Source organism: Lepisma saccharinum, chromosome 1 (genome assembly GCF_977018435.1).
Source record: "Lepisma saccharinum chromosome 1, izLepSacc3.1, whole genome shotgun sequence".
NCBI lineage: Eukaryota > Metazoa > Arthropoda > Insecta > Zygentoma > Lepismatidae > Lepisma > Lepisma saccharinum.
The window spans coordinates 44167664-44184301 of record NC_139229.1 but is presented as its reverse complement, the minus strand read 5'-3'; the positions used below and the strand labels follow the sequence as shown (position 1 = coordinate 44184301).

The following is a 16638-nucleotide window of genomic DNA, read 5'->3' as shown; positions in this document are numbered from 1 at the left end:
AGCTGCTTCGTAAAAGGAGATATTTAAAAGAGTGCAGCTACATCAAAGAGTTTGCTCTCATTGGATGTTTATGATAAGAATATCTTAAAACCAGTTAGGTTAGTTTATCTTGTATTTTCTGCAGCTACATATCTTAAAGGAGTTAAGGATATTGAAGTTCTCAGTTTTAAAGGAAAATGCAGAAAATTTTTGCAAGAACTGTGCACAAAGCTTATGCAGAAATGCCCGTTGAAGTTCAAAGTTACGAGAGGCGCCAATTGCTTATCACCAGAAACTATGGTCAGTGAAACCCTTCAAGAGTCACTAATCACACTTGCTCTTGAGACATTTGTGGAAAAGCAGCAAATGGCACCTGTAGTTGCCGACACGTTTAAACGAGAGTATTTAAAGTTGTGTTTGAATCCTGAAATAACACAAAAGTTGTTAAATTTCAGTGAAAAAGACGAGAGATTAGATTCTTTCCTACATGATTTGTTCACCAAGGAAGGCGTTTCTAGTGCTTTTAACACCTTCGTGCATAAAAGTTGTGTTCTTTTTCAGCAGTAGAAAGGAGCTTCTCTGTTAACAAAGAGTGCTATGTGGAAAATCTACAAGACGAGAGCTTGGTTACTCAAAGAAGTGTGTTAGATGCTATACATGCTGCTGGAGGTATATCCAATGTTAATGTCACAAAGAGCATGATTCATTATGTTAGAAATACATGAAGTAGGAGGAATGAATATTTGAAAGACTGTAGCGAAAAGAAGTCAGAGAATCTCAAGAAAAGAAAAGCCTTAAAAGAGAAAATAAAAATGCTAGAAATAAAAAGGAAAAGGCTGATGGCTGATGCTGAAGCTGAAGCAGTTGCTATGGATGAAGAAGCAAAAAAGTTAAAAGCCACGAACTCTTAAAGTATAAAAATCAAGATTATTAGGTTTTGTTCTGCAATTTGTTATTTGCCTTACACAGTGTGTGAATATGTATGAGAACATATGCTTTCATTTATAGGCTCTGGCGACTGGCCCTATGGCCAGTATAATTCTGTGTGTTGTCCTCTGTTTTGTCGCTATATGTGCTGAGTGCCTCTTTGCAGTCTCAGCTTTTAACAAGTCAGAAAATTTTAAAGATTTTAGTTACAACACTGCATTACAGTTATGCTATTTTAGTTATGGTAAGGGGCTGGACCCCGTATAGTGTGACGGGTGCAAAATAGCTGTACTGCTGACGCACCCAAAATTTTAAATTCCAAATAAAAAAAAAATAAAAAAAAATTGCTGCTGGTAATATTTTTTAAATGTCGAGAAAAGGAAGAAAGTTATACTAGAAAATGTTGTACTCAAAGAACTCAAATTTGTATGAGTATGAGTAAATTTTGTAAAAATAAAGTAACTGGCCATTCCCCAGCCATGCAGTAACATGTAATTATATAAATTAACATATGCTTAGAATTTAAATTAATAATTTTTAGAACTTTTGTAGTAAAAACAATGTAAAAAATATACTACTACCAAGGGGTATGAATTACATGGCAGTTAAAGGTGAGAACTCGGCTTGCTTTGTTAGTTACTGCAAATTTTTCTCAACTGGCCTTCTGGTAGGGGTTATTAACAATAACAACTTTTCTTTGTTTAAAAAGATATAGACCTGGAAAATAATATAAATAGACCTGGACAAACCTGGAAAAAACGTGGAATTTAAAAACAGACATTTAGTAGACACCCTGAATTTTCAATTATTCCTTCAAAACCATCATTAGTAAATTAATTTTATGGCAAATTACTATTCACTTCGTCAAGGAGGGCCTTGTAACTTGTTATAACTTGTGTATAAATTTTAAAAATTGGACATTTTCTTTTTATCCTATATTCATATATTTCATTGTTGAATTCTTTTTAGATGTCTGAAGTTTACATTTTTGCATGAAATTAATTTTGTATTCTGATTTAGGTACTCTAGAATATTAAAAAGTTGCAGTATTACGAGGTGGTATCAAGAAGTTTTGAGAGTAGCTCCGTTTACAAGAAAGTACTTTATTTATCAACGTACCCACACTATCACCTATAAAATAGTCCCCTTGCACAGCAATACAGTGCTCCCAGCATTGCTGCCACTTCTGGAATGTATCCTGGAAGTCTTGTTTTCGAAGCATGTCAAGCACCTTCTGTGATTCGCGCTGGATCTCTGCAATGTGCAATGGTATCAAAACGGTGACCTTTGAGCTGGATCTTCATCTTTAGGAAGAGGGTGAATTCGAAATGAGTCAAATCTGGCGAGTAAGATGGGTGCGAAAGTGAGATCATGTTGTTTCTGGTGAGATACTTGCATGTGAGGAGAGCTCTGTGACAGGGCATTCTCATTGTGGAGCATCCAGTTTTTCACATGCCACTTTAACCCAGAATGTCTTCCCTCAGACACCTTAAAACTTGGCAGTAGAATTTGCTATTGATGGTCTGTCCCCTGGTGACGAATTCTTGATGCACAATGCTGCGAATGTCTGAAAAGACAAATAGCATGCACTTGGTCAGCTGCGAACCTGTCTCACCTTTTTGGTCATGGAGATGATGGGTTCTTCCACTGTGAAGATCATTGTTTCATCTTTGTGGCAGATTTGTCCAGTTTCATGCAGAATTCATGTTCGCTCTTTGTTTCAACGTACTTTCCATGATGAAAGCGCAGACGTGGTAACGAACGTGATCAAAAAAGCACCTGTTGCACAGCTCAAGATGTACACAGAACGATGTATCTTGGCAGCTATGAAGGTCAGTGCTTTCTGTGATTGTGCTTGCATCCTTGTGCTGCCATCTGTTGGCATGTTACAGAACTAGTCTCAAAATTTTTTGATGCCACCTTGTATAAGTTGTTATGTAAACCAGTTCCAACTTTTTTAGTTTTATTTGTGATTGTGAAAAATTTGAATCATTACTTATTATTAAACTGTTTCCTTAACCCACTTTTAGGGTGGCCCAAGTGCTCGATCGTGTCACAAGGTGTGTTTAGATCCTGAACGAAGGCAGATATTTACTCTTGGAAGGTATCTCGACACGCAGTTCAGAACGCCAGAAACACTCAAGGTTAGTGTCTAATTTTCAGCTTTTTTTAAATGAGAAAGTGTTGAAGTTGATTTTGTGTAATGAAATAATTAGTTGAATTCACGTAAAATAGTAATGGTGGGACACATTAATTGATAATCTGCTGATATTGGTTGGTTTGTTAATACAAAAATTAATCAAACATGACTGTCAGTGTTCCGAGCTATTACAAACTATAACCTTTAATGCAGGCCACCACAGTGCAACACAATGAAATCTATTCTACACAGACATCAAGAGTCAACGTGCATACAGGTTTTCACCTACAGTGCGAAATCAGGACACAGGAACGAACTATTAAAAACTAGAATTTGACGTATTCACAGATTCATTTAATGCACTGAAATAAAAATACATCCACTATTACACCAGTACTGCAACCCTATGTTGCATTTTGAAACCTCTTGTAATTAAAATATGCATGTCATAGTGCACTGTCTAATATATTGCATTCAATACATTATTTCCTTTCCAGAGTGACTTTTATGTATACGACATTGAAACCAATAGATGGACGTTAATAACAGAAGACACTGCTGCCATGGGAGGCCCTCAACTAATCTTTGACCATCAGATGTGTATGGATGCCGAACAGAGGACTATTTATGTGTTTGGTGGGCGTGTCCTGTCTCCTCCAGCTGGGTAAGTCTTGCTTAACACTAGACCACTAAGCCTTTTAGTTTGTAACACTATAACAATTATTCTGCAATTTCTTCATGAGATATTAACACTAGGAGGACGGTGATTTCCTAACTACCTATTACAACCTTGGTGACAATGAAGTTCGACCAGAAAGGAATACGTGATTAAATGCACAGAGGCATAGGCGGTGGAATGGGTGACCCGCAGAAGTGACGCATGTGTGTAAGAGGAGGCGTGTGAACAGGCAAGAATAGTGATCCCAGCATGTTGCACCCAAGGTCACGTAAAGAACGAAAACGGGGAACTATACGCGTGACATTGAACTTCGACCAGGCACCAGACCCATACGGAAAATTCCAGATAGTGGCACATTCGACAGAAGCATGACGTCACGGACATGATAAGGGAGTCCGCCGTATATAAGCATGTGCTGTGCACCGAGGAACCGCAGTGCATCATCACCATGGCCAGGGGCAAACCTATTGACAACACCATGAGGAGAAGAGTGGTGGAGTTGCAACGGGATGGACTCAGTGAATGGGAAATAGGGCGCAAACTGAACTTACCCAAGTAAACCGTCCACTGCATCATCAAACACCACCAAAATACGGGTACTACGGAGCCAGGTAAGGCCCCTGGTCGAAAACGCCTGCTGAGCGTGCATGACCTACGGATATTTAGGCGCTATATCCAGACCAACAATCATGTTTCTGTGGCCGAATTATGACTGTGGACTAGACAACGCTTTCACATTGAAGTGTCAACCAGAACCATTCGCCGTTACCTACAGCGATGCGGTTACCGAGTGTACAAGGCGAAACGTAAACCCTTCCTTTCCATGTTGAACAAAGGCAATCGACTACGGTGGGCACGAATGTACCGGGGATGGACATTTCGGCAGTGGAACAGGGTTTTGTGGACGGACGAATCCATTTTCAATGTTGTGTACGGGAAAATACGGAAAACAGTCATTTGTCGGAAGGAGGAACAGAATGAAGCAAAATGTTATGCACGTCGGGTACAGAAACCTGCGTCAGTATTGGTATGGGGATGCATGACGTCATCTGGGGTTGGCCCACTACACGTCTGTGAGGGCATTGTGAATGCACACACCTATACACGCATACTGGAGCGGCATCTTCCAACAGTGCGAAGGCACCTGTTCCACAGGCGGCGTCTCATCTTTCAACACGACAATGCCAGGCCTCATACAGTGTGGCTGACAAGAGAATGGTTGACTCGCCATCACGTGCGAACTCTGCCATGGCCACCATCGAGTCCCGACCTCTCGCCCATTGAGAATGTGTGGCATGTTCTTAAGCGACGTGTGCAACAGAGGGGACCCACGATAGTGGCTGCTCTTATCGCCTGCCTGCAGGAGGAATGGCACCACATCAATATGGAATACCTTGAACGACTCGTCCGACGCATTGCCACAGTTATTCACCGACGGGGCAACGTCACACCATGGTAAACAGGATCCCCTCTAACAGTGGTCGAACTTCAATGTCACGTGTAGATGGACGAAAATGTTTTACAATATTTCTCACTGTTTTTTTTCTGAAAGTGAAAAAACTCCTGTGTCTCTATTTCCTTTATTTTCACATTATTATAAATATTCATTACAAATTCTGGTTCATGCAGTGGCTAATAGAGTGGCACAAAAGGAACAAAATGTCTGGTCAGAAGGACCGTGTTATTCATATTCAGTTAAATAATGGAAGACATGGAGTTAAATTAACATTGTCAAAATTATATTGAAATATATCCATAAATATATAAATAAATCACCAAGGTGTGTGTGTGTATTTTATGTATTTATTTAATTTATTCCTTTTATTTTTTATGGGTGTATTTTATTTCTTTATGGTGTATTTTTATTTATTTTTTTAGTTTTTGTATTTGTAGAAACATTTTTCATTACCATTTAGATTACAATTCCCTTTTTCATTGATGGGAACTTGATATGATCCTCCCGAACCATATCAAAGATTCAGTCATATTTAATATTATTCTTAATTATTTTACTTTTTATATTCACTATAAAAACGTTATGAAAGATGAGATATTTAATAGTTGAACTAATGACCTAATTCTGTCATTCGAGAAGTTTAGAATTTGTTATTTGCAAGCTTCTTGAAAGCAAAATCTTTCATTGTTGACAATTAGTCAAAAATATGTGTTCTCAGTTTTAGAATCAAACTATTATGAAAGCCATAAGAGCTAAATTTCAGTTGGAGTTATTAGTAATATAAGCCTTATGGACATTGGAAAGAAGTTTTTAAGAATGTGACAACTTTATAGTAGAGAATATTATAGAAACTTTAAGGATCATAACTGTTGTGTTAGACATAGAAAAATGAACCTTATGGAACATACTGTTTAATCTTTAGAATATTGCCATTATACACAAATTAGTTCTGCATATCACAGCTGTAGCTATGTTTATTTTTTGTGTCACGGGAGGCGCTCTGCTTGACATGCAAGGATATAAATACAGCTTCGGAACCTAATTCTGGGGCATTTTCATCACCGACTCTGATGGATTAACATCTTAAATACTCAGCTCCTTTTATGGGAGGGTTCAAGAACTCAGTCTTCGTTCCCAAATTAGCTTAGAGACATAGTTATTCTGTCGTATGGGTAGGTTCGCCCTGTGGACATGCTAACATGTCACCATACGAAAGAATAAGTTAATTTAAACTTTATTTTGAAGTTTTCTGAAATTTTAAATAAAATCTTAGCAAAATAATGTTAAATTTCGACTCAGAACTTACTGTTATTCTGACGCATGGTTAGGTTCGCCCTGTGGACATGCTAACATGTCACCATGCGTGAGAATAAGTTAATTTACGATTTCTTTCAACCTTTGTGATAATTCAGTTTCATTTTCTTCGAAACTTATACGTAATATATTTTCAATTTTTGCATAATGCAACAGGACTTAATGTTATTCTGCCATATGAGTAGGTTCGCCCTGTGGGCATGCTAACATGCCATCATACGGAAGAATAAGTTCAGATTATTTCGTCTCCAAGATAATTATTTATTGGTCAAGTTATTCATTATTGATATCTGGCATGGTTAGGTTTCGCCCTGTGAACATGCTAACATGTGCCATACCCGATATCAAGTCGATGTCTCTAATATTTTACGAATTATAGCAGTTTGTATTTCTGCATATATCTTGAAGTCAGACCATAATGTCCAATTTATATTAAAATCGGAGTCAATACTTAAAACCTTCGCCAGTCATGTCAAAGTTATGCTTCATTATGTCAAGGAGTGTTCATAAAGTTCCAAGCAAGCGCCTGGTCGTCTTTATATAACTGATATGACAGCTTGATCCATATTATGTAAATAAACTGCAAAAGTCGCGTAGATTTAATTATAAGAAGGAAATCTGTTCTGACCGCTATTTATGGAGATCTGTAACTAAGATGTAAATTTATAAAAGTATCTTGAAAATAAACCATCTTCAGGAAAATAATTGCCCATAAAGAAGCCTACTGAAGACGCAGACCTTTCTTCGGAAACAGATGTTATTCATTTATAAAATCTCCCTTTTCCATAGCCTATCAAATGATTTAGTACATAACACTTAAAGCTTCATATCCCACGTATTTGTACTACTATACCCGTACCTGAGAGGGGTCAGAGTATCCCATTAGCCCACTGAGTTTTAACCGAGGTGAAGAAACAGATGACATAGGATATTGAAAGGTGATTGAAGGAAATAGGAAGGTAAAGAAGAGGATGGACGCTTTGTCTTCGTGACTTTTTTAAATGTAATAGCTGCGATTGTGTAGTTTTTCGAAGGCTATTTATGCTCGAGGACGCTGACGACAGAGGGTGGCCTAAAGGTTTGAGAGAGGAACCGCCACGAAGCCTAGTTCAGTATGAGAGCAGCCTAAAGTGTCGCGATGGATGTTTCCGCTCACTTTCTTCGTCTCCTTCGAAGTTTAGAGCTGGTGATCGAGCGCAGGTCTCTCCCCAGCCATGCAGCTAAGCAATGATGATTTCAAAAGGATGGTATTTGTTTTATTTTGATTTTGAGCGTTTTCCCTCATCAGTTGTTATGTTTTCCTTCCTAATTTTGTGTAACGCTATGCGTCGCTCTTCATAGTCATTCACCTGTTGATATGTGCTGATAGGAATATTCGCAACCCTGAAAGGACTCCCCTTGGAATTGGAGGAAAGGAAAACTGAAGGGAGAGTGGTGGCTAATCACGGCACGACGGCACCTTACAAACTTTTGAAAAATATAATTACGTTATTCTATTACAATAATTAGAATTACACGAACACTCACTTGGAAATAAGACGTCGGCCTCTGTGGCTTAGTGGTTATCACATCATGCTGCAACGTCGGGGTTCCTAGGTTTGAATCCCGGCCTGGTCATGGATGTTTGTGAATGTCCATTCATCAATTTAGTCATATCATCACTCTTTCCCATCTTCGCAATTAGCCAAAAGTGGCACAAAAGCGAAGTAAAATAAACTAAATCATTCAATAAAAATCAATACAAGAGGAAACATCTATCTGCCGACATTCACATGTATTGCCATCATCTTGCACATCTTCATCTGAAGAATAATTGTAGACAAGTTTGTAAATCGTATGTAATGAACATCTATTCTGGCATTGTCATTATCTACTCTGAACTCACCATATTCATCAATATTGTCCTCTCCCTCAGATTCGACATCTGAAAAATCAAGGAGATAATGAAGTAGCTACATCACGATCCAGTAAGCCAGGTTCGGGTGACATATTGGACATTGAACTGAGCCAAATAGAGTAAGCAAACAGATTACTCTAATAATTCGTTTGGCCTATCTGAACTAACATTCAACTTGAAATTATGTCCGTTAGATGAACAATAATGAGCAAATAAGAACTAAGTTTCACTCACACTTAAAATACCCTACTGCTAACAGATGCATCTTCCTAAAAACTGTACCCGTCAAAATGACGGGTGATCATACTTATAGTAGTAATCCAATATACAGGGTGTCCGAATTGAAATGCCCTAATTTCAAATACTTACATTAAACATAATACACAGGCAAGAACAGTGTGGTAGGTGGTATATGGTAGCTTAGCTGTGGAAATTTTAAATAGATAGTGAATAGTAAAGATTCGTTTATTTTCCATCGTTCCAAAGGGTGAAAAGTGAAAATGACAACCAATGCTGAAAAAGCGCAAACTGTGTGGTGGTATGCAGAATTGGGATCCATTATTGCAGTTCAACGATGGTTTCGTGCAGAGTATCACAGAGACCCTCCCGATGCCAAGAGAATCAAGGTGTGGAAAGTAGCGTTTCTAGAGACAGGATCTGTCGCTAAGAGGCATGGTGGTGGCCGATCACGAACATCAGAGGAAAACGTTCAGCGCATTGCAGATGCATTTGCACGAAGTCCCAAGAAATCCGTTCGTACGGTGTGATTCCTCTCCCAAATTTTGTGTACGAACGGATGTCTTACAATAATGGATCCCAATTCTGCGTACCACACCACCACACAGTTTGCACTTTTTCAACATTGGTTGTCATTTCACTTTTCACCCTCTGGAACGATACAAAATAAACGAATCCTTACTATTCATTACCTATTTAAAATTTCCACAGATAAGCTAACATATACCACCTACCACACTGTTCTTGCCTGTATATTAGGTTTAATATAAGTATTTGAAATTAGGGCATTTCAATTCAAACACCCTGTATTATCCTTTACACATGAGATAAAAGTTTAACTTTTTACACAAGGGTATAGCATTAATATTTGTTAAAAGTCATAGAACATGGAAGCTGTGGAGTAAAATTAACATTTTCAAAATTACAATAAAAATAGGGTCACCCGTCAAATTGACGGGTCCCGTCCTTCTAGTGTTAAACTGTACTTCTACCATTTCTTTTATATACAGGGGGAGTCAAAAAGTAATCTTAATTTTGTATTGAAGGTACTCATGTTTTCCGCGAAGCTGTTTTACATTATTTTCTATTAATTTCGGTAGCCACTGCCACCATCCTTGTTGGAATTCGTTATGTTGTTGCTTGGCACGTTTCTGTTGTTTTTTCCTAAATTGCCGCTAGATGTGCTGCTGTCACCTGTATGTCTGTGTATATGTCGTCTGCTGTTCACATAAACGGTACTTTCTCTCTCTCCTCAACAATTCTAGCATCTATGATGCTGAATGCGAGTGCAAGGCTCATTACATCGGCAGATCCATCAGGCCCATCAGTTAGAGAACTCAGCAGCACCTATCAAATGCAAAAACTGCCTAACCCACCACCGGACTTGCCAAGCATATCAAATTCCAGAACCATAAAATTGAGAAAGTACATGTCAAATACAAAGCACACACTCTCATAGACACAAAAATTAAAGAAACACATGCCATCATGCACTACAACCATGAACTGAACATAGATAGTGGTAAGGCACACCACGCCTGGCTTCCGTTAATGCAGCAATTAACACAGGTGAACAGCAGACGACATATATGCAGACATACAGGCGACTGCAGCACACCTAGCGGCAATTTAGGGAAAAACAACAGAAACACGCCAAGCAAGAACACAACGAATTCCAACGAGGATGGTGGCAGTGGCTACCTAAATTAATAGAAAATAATGTAAAACAACTTCGCAGGAAACATGAGTACTTTAATTATCTATTACCGCGTCTCTCATTCCCATAGTATGAATTAATTTTGTATTCAAAACACAAATTTGCATCGTAGAATGTTGTAGTATAGGGTGTCTACCAATTTGGAAAACCTGAAAAAGTCAGGAAATTTACTTTTTCTGGAAATGGCAGAGAAATTTATGCTTCTCTAGAAAAGTATATTTTTTTTGTAGGAGTGCAGTAAGAATAAGTCTTCAACAACAAAAGGAACGAAATGGTCAAGAAATTTATTTTTAAATTAGTTGTTTACAAACTCTACTTCACTTTGATATGCTTTATATTATCACCGGTTAGATAATTAAATTAAATTTTGTGGGAAATGGGCTCATGATTGAATTCTTTATCATGTAGGAATATACTACAAGTTGTTATTGGTGGTATTTACCACTTTCTCATTGCCTTTTTTTTTTATTTGAGCTGTCTGCAAGATAATTATGTATGTTTAGAAAATATAATTAATTGTTAGTACATGACAAGTGTCACATTAACCATTAGCTGATTGAACCTTGCGGAAGAAATATAACCTTTTCAAGTGTGCACGCTTTTCAAACTTGCTGCAAATTACAAAAAGGAATTGTAACTCGAGAACTAATTGTCCGAGAGAGATGAAATTGGTTTTGGTTAAATACAGGGCTCTCAATCATGTAAAGTTTCATTGAAACAGACTGACACTTTTTGAATAAAAAACTAATAACATTACATAAAATGTCAGTGTTACCAGCTTCAAGACAATGTCTAATATTTTGCTTCTCGCATCAGCCCTATGGACACTGGATAAGATACATTTGGAGGGAAGCATCACAAAATACCACTCTATGAAGATATGTAATGCCCGTGCTGCAACATTAAAAAAAAAAAAGAAAGAAAGAAAAGAAAAGAAACATAAATTACTGTGTTTGGAAATTTTGCGTAATTACGGAAAATTTGGAACCCTTGATTCTTAATTGTCGGATGTTACTTAAAATGTTGGTTTTTACCCATTCTTGCATTTAAAATTCAATTTCTTCTAAAAGATACAGCAGTTTAGAAGTTATAGCCTTTTATCTTCAATTGATCCCATGGTAACAAAAGGGAAACTAATAATGAAAAAAGACAGAACTGACATATAGTGTGTAGTTCTGAAGAGATGGTGTGGTAATTGCTGCCATGCACTACCATGTGGTTGGGCAAATTTTGACAATCGGATCTTTGCCCCCCACGTCCCCCATGAATCCTTAACTCTGTAGCTTAAAATGTTGCTTTTTACTCATTCTGTGCAAAATTTCAATTTTCCAAAAAGATGCAATAGTTTAGAAGTTTTTGGCACTTTTATAAATCCATTCCATAATAATATGGTCGGTAACAAAGGAAAAATAAGGACGTTTTCAAACTTTGCTTCAAGAAATGGCACGTTAATTGCTGCCATGTGCTGCTGCTCGAGATATCGACCAACCGTCCTCAGTGGAAATATGTGACATGGTTTCAAAATCGACCATCCAGATTATAAAGGTTAAATCTCACCAGTGGTACTTACTTATTTGCTTCCCTCCTCCTATCCAATAGCCAATTGTTAAGTTTCTTGTTGTTATTACCTTTAATTCTAAAACCGGGTTAACTAGGATATAAGTGTGTGTGTTTACCTAAAATATAGTGGCCTTCTTCTGTATACTAATTGCTCTAATGATTTGGTCTGGAATATTCTGTTCCTTGGTCTAAAATTTGGAAAAGTCAAGGAATTTTGTTTCTCCGAAATTGTAGACACCCTGTAGTACAGATATTCCAGAGCAGTTAAATGTGTACATTATTCTCAAATTCTGTTTCCACAAAAGCTTTAGCCTTGATAAAACTCAAAATTGATACATAGTATTGTTTGCCATATTAAGTGCAAAATCATCCAAGTACAAAAAATAAAAATAGCTTGTGTAATCTTTAGGGTAGTGAACTTTTTTTTTTAGTTTATTTTACTTCGCGTTTTGTGCCTCTTGGCTAATTTGCGAAGATGGGGATGAGTGATGAAATGATGAAATTGATGAATGGACATTCACAAACAACCAAGCCCGATCGGGATTCGAAACTGGAACCCTTTGTGTTGCAGCACGATGTGCTAACCACTCGGGGTAGTGTACTGAAAGACCTAAGCTGATAATTCAATGTTTCTGTGTCACAGTTTCCTCACACATATTAATATTTGTAATCAACATAAAGATTTTAAAAAAGTATGCTAAAAATGGAGGGGAGGAATAAAGTGCAGCACAAAGCCAACAAATGTTTTTTCATAATCAAATAATAAAAAAAAGAGACTACATAATGTACTTATAATGCCGCCGCTCTAGGAACTGCTGTGCAATTACAGCACAGAATGGTTATTTTGACAAAATCCTGTTTCCTTGCTGGCTGCTTCAGGGAGGAGGGCTTTGTAAGGTTGCCACTTCTTGCCCAAGCAGTAGATCTAATTGGCTGTTTGACCGCAAGTTCCTTTGCAGGTAAACGTGGCAACAGAGGGTCACTACCAGAAAGGTGGGTCCCGCGCTGGGAGATATTGTGCGATTTCACTATAAATATCAACTAAACCTGGATCATTTTATGCAACATTAGGTTCTGAGACATGAAATCATATTTTTACAGTTTATTTCAGTTCAGTATGCAACATTGATCCTTAAATGACAGAACAGATGACCCCCTTCCCCACAATAAACCACTGTGACCAAAAAATTCTAAAATATAGCATTCTGGCTCATTCAACAATCCAAAGTTTTGTTATTTATAATAATAACCCATGACGCCAGAGCCTATCTACCAACTGCCAGCCTCACTCCCACATGACGAGGTGGGAGATCATTCAGTCAGTTACAGGGTGACATGTGGTCAGCATGACAAAGCCCCAGTCATTGTTGTAGCCTTCGGTGACAGGGTTACACTACTCATTTGTAGTTCTCCAATTTCCTCACGATGGTGGGTGGTCACTGGTCCCATATACAGGTCGAAATCTCAGGAGAAAAGTAGTTACGCTTCCCCCAGGAAACTCGAACCTGCAATGTCCCATAGCCAGAGCCTAAAACCTGATGCCTTTGACCGCGTTGCCACATTGCAGCACTTTGTTGATAATAGTTTATTAAAAAGATAGTGACACAGACGTTTGGTGAGATAGTTCTAGCTGTAGTAAGAGAGAATAAATCAGCTTTTGACATGTTTCCAATACTTGTATTGCATTGCAGTTTGAGCATGTCAGATCCTCATATGTACATAAACAAACACAAAAAACAGGACTGAAATATCATCTGTGGTTTTGGAGAATGGTGTGTTAATTTCTGTCACATGGTGGTGGTTGAAATAATTCTATCGCCCATCCAAAAAATTCCCATTTGAATATGTAACTCCCTCCTCATTTTCTCATTTCGTAATTAAAATTTCAAATTGTTAATTTGAGATGTAAAAGTGATGGTGTAGATTGACTGTAATTGTCTTGTTTGATTGCAGATTGAATGATGATCGACCAGGCTGCATGGGACTAGTTGGTACAGTGGAACCAACATTTTCGGGGTTGTTTTCATATCATGTTCCTACTAATACGTGGAAGAAGTTGTGTGACGACTGCAGTCATGCAAGTGGTCCTTCAAGCCGCTCAAGAGTGGGTCATTCAATGCTCTTTCATCCAGTAAGTTTTACAGTAGTCTCTATTGTCACAGTAATCTTATTAAGAACAGTGAAATAATCATAAAATTGTATTCTTCCAGAGTACACTTTTTACTCTGTTTATATTAGTAAAATTTCCAACATACTTGTAAAATGTACTGTTGAGACTGCTTTATATGTAACTCAGTTCTGCGTAATTCTGTTTTGCACGTAAATTACGGTAGGTCCCGGCAAAATATAATTTGAAAACATACTAATGAAACTTTATTTCTACGTAATGCATTTACACGTAATTTGATGGTGTGCATACTAATTTTCATAAAATACAGTAGATTTGTATATAATGAAGCTACAACTATGCCACTGTTACAAAACCACAAGGCAAGTTTCAAATACGAAACAGAATAGGAGGGCATGGCAGCAGTCTGTTTGTAGTTGGGAGAAAGACAAGTGTGTCCTGGTAGTGTCACAGAGAAGGCGGTAGATGCGGCATGAAATCAGAGGAGAAATATTTGCGACAGTTGTTCAGGCCATAAGATGCATTTCATTTTGTACGTAATCATGATACAAAGGTGCACACATTAATAAAATGATTATAGCTGCAAGTGGCCGCGGTGGCTCAGTCGGTAACATGTCTGACTACCATGCTCAAGGTCCCGGGTTCGATCCCCGGCCGGTTCAAATCCGGGAACTTTTCTAACGTTGGAAGCGGCCCCAGCGCCCACCCAGCGTCGAATAACATGGGTACCTGGGGAAACCTGGGGGATAAAGGCGGTCAGGGGCATGGTGCTGATCACATCACCCCTACTCACGACCGGATCAAGAAAGTGTGGGGCTTTACCCCCACACCCCCTATATGCCTTCATGGCGTGGTGCTAAGCACAGGGGAACACTTTACTTTTTACTTTTGACGTTTGCAGTGTTCCATAATAAAGGAAGAACAGTGATTCCTTCAGTGAACATTTTCAGTTTCTACCATGAAGAACTGAAAGAGGAAAAGTTACATGCTTGACCAAAAGTAAAATGAATGCAGGAATTGGATGCTAATCCACATAAAACTAAAACTGAAATAGCTGCAGAATTAGGCATCGCTTATATCACACTTTGCACAATCAGAAATGCTATTTGCATTTGAGATGAATTTTTAAAATATAACATAATTCATAAAGAAGTTAAGCAGATTTCCTTAGCAGAGAGGTTAGCACAGTCTGCTATGATGCCAGGGATCCAGAGTTCAAATCCCGGTCTGCACTTATTATTATTATTATTATTATTCCTATTCTTGTACAGTGTGTACAAGAGAGAGAGTGTTAAATGAAAACCTTAATTTGTTCTTGTTTCTTATCTAGTAGATTTCTGTATGTAGGGTTACACAAGTTTGCTGCATTTTAGTACAGACCTATTGCTTATCTACATATATTTTCAACTTTGAGTTAGTGCCTGTATGCCTCAAGAAGAATAAGTCTTTTAGGGTCCACGTGCAGTCACTTAAGAGCCACTGCAAAGACCTTTCCACCCATCTGCCTGCAAACTGAGGCCATTCTCGAACTTTCTCCTCCATTAGTAAACTTGCTGGTGTGTCAAGCACGCACAGAGATATTGAATTTTCATTTACAAAGAAATTTCTGTAAGTTTTAGGGTGACAGAGGACAAGAAACCACCCCTGTTCACTGGTGCAAATGTGTAAATGACAAAATTGCATTTTGAAACCCGCTCGATTAGCGTTGCAACCTTGAGGTCGTTTTGTAAATAACAGTTGATTCCTCATGTAAATTTGAGCTGTATACAGTCTGTCCTACAATTTTTATTGGACTTTTGTTTTCATTTTACTCTTCTACTATCATGTAGCAATGTACGCAATTAAGAATAATTTTAAAAATATTACTTTCCACTTGTACTTATCAATTCACTTCATGAATCTGCTTTAATTTGAAAAAATCTTCATTGCAGAGAAATATTCACCAGAGAGAGGCTGGAGAAACACTGCTTTTAAATTTATGTTTTGGGTAATTCCACATCAAATCAACACAAAAACTAAGATTTTGTCACCTACCCACCATCTCAGATTTTCATGAAATTTGGTATATGCCCTTCCCTTATGGTTGAAAGGAACACCCTAATTTTTTTTCACTCTATCTCAAACGGTTTTCATTTTACAGCACTTTGAAATGTCATTAAATCTGTGTTGATTTCACTTTTGACACCCTCAACACAAGATACCCTTGCTTACATTTACATTTTTTTTCTCCTTAACTAATGATCCGAGATCTTTGAAATTTTACACAAAACTCAATAAAATAATGGAGATTTCAGAAGAAAAAATACATCAGCACTCAAAAATTATTATAGAAGCCTCACAAAAGAATAATAATGGATTTGTAGCCTAATTTTTGTGGTGGAAAACTAGGTTACGAAAGCCTGAATTTTCAACATGTGGGCATGATGGAACCAAAACAATGTTTTTACACAAGCTTTCTATCATTTTTTGTAGCTGAGTTATAATTATCACAACAGTCTGGAAAGACCAGAAATGCCGAATGTCATGAAACAAAAATAGCCACCATTTTCAAACAAAGTCAATTTTTAGAAAAATAATGTCTGTTTTGAACTTCCCTTGCATAAG

The 16638-nt window shown here is 37.7% G+C and overlaps 1 protein-coding gene across 2 annotated transcripts in view; it reads left to right on the top strand.

The window, feature by feature from the left end:
• Positions 1 to 16638, top strand: part of muskelin (muskelin 1) — a 103967-nt gene that overhangs the window by 52921 nt on the left and 34408 nt on the right. For both annotated transcript variants that reach the window (XR_014442399.1, XM_083131287.1), the window contains exons 7-9: positions 2937 to 3050; positions 3544 to 3710; positions 13860 to 14037. Coding sequence is in view for 1 of the 2 variants with exons in the window: in XM_083131287.1 (XP_082987413.1) it covers positions 2937 to 3050; positions 3544 to 3710; positions 13860 to 14037 (459 nt within the window). In the remaining variant the exon portion in view is untranslated. The remainder of the gene's footprint in view (positions 1 to 2936; positions 3051 to 3543; positions 3711 to 13859; positions 14038 to 16638) is intronic.